At 33.8% G+C, this 6506-nt stretch overlaps 1 protein-coding gene and 1 long non-coding RNA gene across 3 annotated transcripts in view; both read right to left on the reverse strand.

Annotated features, from left to right (window-relative positions):
- Positions 1-211: 211 nt before the first annotated feature.
- Positions 212-3604, reverse strand: LOC108970639. Its single transcript, XR_001993494.1, has 3 exons — positions 3425-3604; positions 3093-3349; positions 212-3008 (listed from the first exon to the last, which is right to left on the reverse strand). It is a non-coding gene; the product is annotated as an uncharacterized LOC108970639 (long non-coding RNA).
- Positions 3605-4163: 559 nt separating this feature from the next.
- LOC108970638 (poly [ADP-ribose] polymerase) overlaps positions 4164-6506 on the reverse strand; it is an 84256-nt gene continuing 81913 nt past the window's right edge. For both annotated transcript variants that reach the window (XM_018936132.1, XM_018936131.1), the window contains 2 exons: positions 5826-5982; positions 4164-5391 (listed from right to left, as the gene is read on the reverse strand). In XM_018936132.1, the coding sequence (XP_018791677.1) occupies positions 4261-5391; positions 5826-5982 (1288 nt within the window). In that variant the 3' untranslated portion in view covers positions 4164-4260. The remainder of the gene's footprint in view (positions 5392-5825; positions 5983-6506) is intronic.

The following is a 6506-nucleotide window of genomic DNA, read 5'->3' on the forward strand; positions in this document are numbered from 1 at the left end:
GTATTGAGCGAGTAAAACACAGACTATAAAATTCAGCTATTTACATTATTTCCAATGTTATGAGTTCAAATCTGTGTCGGTCACTGAATTGCGCTGTTCAAAAAAAAAATAGGAGAGTGAGTTACCAAGTGGTATAATACATTTTTATTTAAACAAAACTAAAAACTAAAACTAAAAAACTAAAAAGTACAAAAAAATAAAAACGGTGAGATTTTTTACAGAATAAGTCATTTATTTCAATTAATTAGTGGAAAACATCGCAGTGACAAAAGGCGTGAAATCATTACAAGTCTTAGAAAAAACGTGAAAACTTATAAAAAATAATTAAAGAAATACTCGGGTGCCTGATCAAATGATATCAAATTCCATGATCTACAAAAATAACGCCGAAACACATGGACGAAAACGTAAAACTACTAAAGAAATAGATCGACGCATACTCCAGCCGTCTAAGTAAAGATCCCAAAGCGTCCTCTAGAGAAATAAAAAAGCGTATAGATCTTTATGTTAGTAAAATAATAGTTCGTAGACGTTTATTGGAATATAATTTATTTGCGCGGAGTCCGCGAAAAATCCCATTGTTGATAAAGAAGCATAATTAGAGCACAGGGAACATGGCAACCGGCAACCGGAGAAATTAAGAAATATTTTGTGGACAAAGGGATGTAAGGTAGTTTTATTTGGGGACACAGGGTCTAGGCAGTATAACCGTCATCCACCAAATACGGAATGTAATCCGCAATACACTCTTAAGACCGTCAAACATCGTGATGCATAGTGGGAAAGTTTCTCGTATAACGGCGTGGCACCAATACATCTGATAAAAGAAACCATGGAACAGTACGTGTATGTGGATATATTGATAAAAGTAATGCTGCCATACGCGGAATGGAATATGCCAATAAAGTGGTTGTCTCAGCAAGATAACGACCCGAAACACAACTAAATTTGCAAAAGAATGGCTTCGGACCAATAAAGTTGAGGTTATGACGTGATCTGCTTAATCGCCTGATCTTAATTGCATAGAAAACTTATGAACAGCTATTAAAAAACTGTTGCTGACCGTAGACCATCAAATATAAAGGAATTATGGAGCACAGTCCACGAGGCATGGCAGCAAATCCCGCTGAAAAAGTGTCGTGATCTGATTGATCCCATGTCCCATAGATGTGCTGCAGTAATTAAAAATGGCGGTTACTCGACTAAATATTAACTAAACTAACTTCTATAGTAGTCGTAATTTCCAATTTTTTTATTTATTATTAGTTTTATTGAATTTTGTGATGCACTCTTATTATTTTGAACACCGAATTATTTAGGTTTTTATGTAAGCATTTTTTTATTTTTTCGCATTTACTGTGTATTACTAAAAATTTAAGAGCTTAAAAAGACTGCATAAAATGAATAATTCGTGGACAAAAAATAAATTAATAAAATTCTTGTTTTTGTTGAAAAACATAACTTTGTACTTTATATTGTGATGTACTTCTATTATTTTGAACACAATTGTATATATATATAATCACCCCTATTGGTGCCCTTGACAAATTCACCATATTTATGATTTGTCACAATTTTAAATTTATCAAGCATTTGGTATTATGTGTCTGAAATAAAAAGCTCTTTTCTTTATAAGTCGTTAAGATGTCAAATGCCCTTGACGGCAGTGCTCGTTATGAATTAAATATCTGATTGTGCATCTTGTTGTGAAAATGGAAGATATTTTACTTTTGTTATTATTGTTAAGCGAAGATGAAAATTGTGAGTATAGGAATCGTTCGCGACATTTAAAATGTTTACGCGACGATAGCAATCCATTTTCTTTGAGCGAGAATACCTTTGTGCAAAATTTGCGATTAACTCGTGAAACTTGCCGAGGTCTAATTGATAAACCGGCCCCACATGATAATCAGAAAACATCACTACCTTTAAAACTGTAAGGGTTCTCTTTGAACTTCTTTGGACACAGCTCATACCAGAAATGTGTAGGTAACAACGTCAACTTGCCCATGAGTCAGTCGTCCCTTTCGAGAAGTGTGCCTGCTGTAGCAAAACTTATTGTGAAGGTGAAGGGAGGAGAAATAGAAATAGTAATATGCTAATTTATTTGAAATATATTCCAGATTTTTTAGAATACAAAGCACCATAGGAGCAATTGACTGCATGCATATTGCTATCATTGTTCCACTATCAAATAATGTCGAACGTCCTCTTAATTTATATTTAAATAGAAAAGGATTCTACAGTATCAATGTTGAAGCAGTAAGTTTGGTTTTTGCATGCACATATGTACATATATGCCAATGCAATTCTTGCATGTATCGTTTCTTAGGTTTGCGATCACCGTTTATGTTTTACTTTTGCAAATGCCAAATTTCCGGGTGCAATACATGACTCTGGTATTTGGGCAACTTCTGACATACGAGAACATCTCATTCGTCAGCATACCAACACATCTGAGCAACAACGGAGAGAATCTTGGCTTCTTGGCGATCAAGGTTATCCTCTAGAACCGTGGCTTTTAACACCAGTGGGAACAGCTAATACCCATAAAGAGTAAAAATACAACAAATTACATGGTTCTGGAAGAAACTGCATAGAGAGAGCATTTGATGTTTTAAAATCTCGCTTCAGATGTTTGTTGAAGCACCGAGTTCTACATTATTCACACGAAACTTCCGCTTTGTTTGTTAGTACCTGCGTTATATTGCATAATGACGAAAGCAGGCATTATGTTGAACGAAATAGATGACGGAGTTGCAGAAGATTTTGATACTCCAATTAATGATTATAACTCTTCACAGTACATGCGCGAAGGTGAAAGAACAAGATCAAGATATATATGTATCAACTCTTTAGTTATATATATACAGACGCCTGGCCTGCATCATTTCACGATGCTCCTGTCGCCTCTCCTTTTCAGCAGCATTCCTTCTTGGTATGTCAGCTATTAAAGTGCTGATGAGCTTATTTCGTGCACTTCGTGATAACACCGAAGTTGAAGCATCCTTAAAAGAAAAAACGTAATAAGGAATTACAAAAAAAAAAAAAAAATTTATATATTTTGTAATTATATCATAATGAAAACTTACCTGGTTTTCCAAGCTAAGATATGTAGTTGGTGTCGATGGACTTGCTGGATGGTGTTCGGGATTGTGGTTGCATAAACTAAAATGTTACCTCTTTCCATTTTGCAGAACTTCGTATTGGTCCTCCCCACGAACTAAGCTCATCTGGCAGCTGCTGCCACAACTCCTTCATCTGTTGAAATGTTTTTGGGCAATTTTTCCCCGTACCCATTCTGGGTGTGCAAAATAAAACATATGCCTATAGTTGCTCGTGCGAAGCTCTATCGTATTTGGGTTTAATATCAAATAATAGTTAAATTATAAATTTTTTTAATAAATAAAATTTGAAAACTTACGTTGGAGAACAGTCCATTTTAACGAATAATTTGAATAGAAATCAGATGTTTTCTATTTACATTATTTAGTTCACCACACGTGTGGGGAAAAGCTTTACGAATTGAATCTTTTACTTTTATCAAGACTGCACAGAAAACCAAAATATTTCTCGCTTGATAAATATTTGAGTTAATTTTCAATAGTTTATTAATTTGTCAAGTGCACAGAATAGGTGTGAATATATGTATATGTATATTTCTTTTGGATTTCTGCGAAACCCACTGCTGAACACTGTTGACGAACTCGGTGCTTCACGTTTTTAAGACTCACCGATCCAAACGGGGTTAGATCGCCGAAAAACAGCCCTTGGTCGGATGAAATCCGAGTCAATTCCGGTGCGTAGAACCGGCTGTCGTGCTTCACGTCACTCCCGTCACTTGGCGGTTTATAAAAAGAAGAGAAAGTGCGGTGGTTGTTGCGGTAGAACAGTGCAAAAAACTGAATATAGCGATCTATTCCTTTTGATAATTTGGGTGGTGAATATTAGATTATTACGAGTCGTCTCGTTGATGATCGTGTGGTTGTTGTGCTGTAGTGTTGTAATAATACTGTGTTTGATGCGTGTGTGTGCTGTGAACTGTTGTGTGATGAGGTGTTGTGACGTGATGGGAAGTGTCGTGATGTGATGTGACATGGGATGTTGTAGAACGCTAATAACTCATGTGAACAATATGAAAGTGTTTTACTAGACAAACAATATTTTATAGACAAACAATTTCTTATTTATTAATATTTATTTAATATTGGTTTATGACAGATATAAGAAAAATTACGAGCAGATTTTTTGTTGTTCTGTTCAGATATTGTATTTGAAATTCATACGGAAAAGATATTGAATGTTCACTTGAGCAACATCGTACACAATATATTCGTTGTAAAGTAGAGATGTCTTGAGGCTGGTATCTGTAATCGGTTTACCAAGCGGGATCTCTACGCCATCCTTCCTCTTATATGAATCTTTTGGGTCCGGCATAGTCTGTCCACGACCTAAAGTACTGTGTTTGTTAGATGGTAGCTTAGTTATGTATTTTGATGAAGTACATTCCAACATGTTTCCAAGTGCTACCTCGGAGAGAATCATTAGTCCGGTAGAGTCTTGAGCAGTGGTACAACAATAATTTGCAGATTTTGAAACCATATCTGCGAAGTATATTCCTTTGCCGAACATATAACCTGTAACAGGAGCCTCAGGCGGTGCAATTTTTAAGCCATGTGACAAAATTCCTGCAAAGTTAGTAAGACGAGAACCATGCCATAGTAGTTTCCGATTTTCAAGTTTTTTGAAGGGTTTATATCGTCTATTTTCACCCTGTCGAACCACCTTAAATATATCAACGATTTCCAGTTTATACATTTTATGAGTTTCGGCGTGCGTATTTCGTACATATTTTTCAAGTATTTTGTATTCTTCTGAGTTTTTATCAATGGGATCAAGCTTGGTTTTCAGTTGATCATAATGTTTATCTAACGGATTCACATTTTCTTCTTTATTTTCTGCTTGTAACATACTGTAAGCACATTCTATTTCCAAAAGAGAATCAAGGACTTGTCGGTGCTTCTCAACTAGCTCAATATTATCTAGAATTGGAGGATTTTGAACACCAAAGTTATGAGGGATTAAGGTGTAAAACCGATTAGTGGCGTCAATAAACTGAACCGTCATCCCATTCTGCTGTATAAGATCATGAATCTCGGAAAGTACTTTATAAGCAGACTGAATTTGCTTCTCACTTAATTTGCCTAACGGCATTTTTTCCATATCTAGATTGAACATCATCATTGTTCTTTTCATAGTGTCAACGTCAAATAAAATTTTAACTAAACTTTGAACTGATGTATTTAACTTTGATTTTATTTTAAAATTTTCCGGACATATAGTTTTTTGCTCCTCATAATCGATTTCTATTGGGTACATGCGGCCAGGAACCTTAAACAGAAAAAGGATATTTAAATATTATTGCGCAATTTATGCTGTTTTACACATTTTTAATAGGATTACGTCGAATGATTTATATTGTAGTATAAAATAGATATTTATAAAATTTATAGTAATATTATTGCGTAAGTTATGGTGTTTTATACATTTTTAATAGGATTACGTCAATGATTTATATTGTAGTACAAAATAGATATTTATGAAATTTATAGTAATATTATAACAATGCATAATAGTCAAGTTTATTTCAGAATTTTGCCAATAGTTTCTGAATTCGAAAATAAGAGTTAAAAATCAAGTTCAAAAACTCAATATTCGGGTTCATATTATCATTTACTTTTTCCCTAAATAATATTAAAAAAAAAAACAGTAGGTATCTTAATCTAATATAATTCTTCAAAAAAAATTATCAATATGTTTCAAACCTTAATAAAATGTTCGCGATTAGTAAAATCATTTCCAGTTTTATCATGATAAACAAGAAGAAATGATTGTTTGGCTTCGTATAGGTTTTCAAAATTTTCCAATTTTTGATCGCCAATAGTAGTGCCGATTCGGCCCCATGATCGAAAAACCCAGTATCTGCAACAGAGTAAAATATACATTTAGCATATGCTTAGATGTATGTGTAGCTGTTTAAGCAGCAATAAAGGCAAAGAAAAACAAGTCATATGGTAATAAGTGCAATAAAACAATTTACATTTTTCCGCAATATATTTTTGCGTATTGTTATTATGACTTATTATTAGTAAAAATTTTTACACGTTTGCATTCAAGTTTCTGCTAATATATTCATAAAATATTAAAAGTATGTTTAAGTTTTGTATTATTATAACTATACGTAGGTGGCCTTTTGTATTTCACGATTTAAAAACAAAAACACATATTTATCATCGAAAAATTTCTGTTTTTCAAAATATTCTCCATTAAGATCTAAATACTTTTGTATGCGCTTAAAGAAATTGTCGAAGTACTTTGCCACTCAGGTAGAAGTATATCGGGATAAGACGGTGGCTAACTAATCAAATCGATGTTTTACGTGCTCAAAAATGCAATTGTTTCAGTCGATGTTTGACAGCTCGCATTAGCGTGGTTGGTTTTTATTA

The sequence above is a fragment of the Bactrocera latifrons genome, unplaced genomic scaffold, assembly GCF_001853355.1.
Source record: "Bactrocera latifrons isolate USDA-ARS-PBARC rearing strain unplaced genomic scaffold, ASM185335v1 scaffold_303, whole genome shotgun sequence".
NCBI lineage: Eukaryota > Metazoa > Arthropoda > Insecta > Diptera > Tephritidae > Bactrocera > Bactrocera latifrons.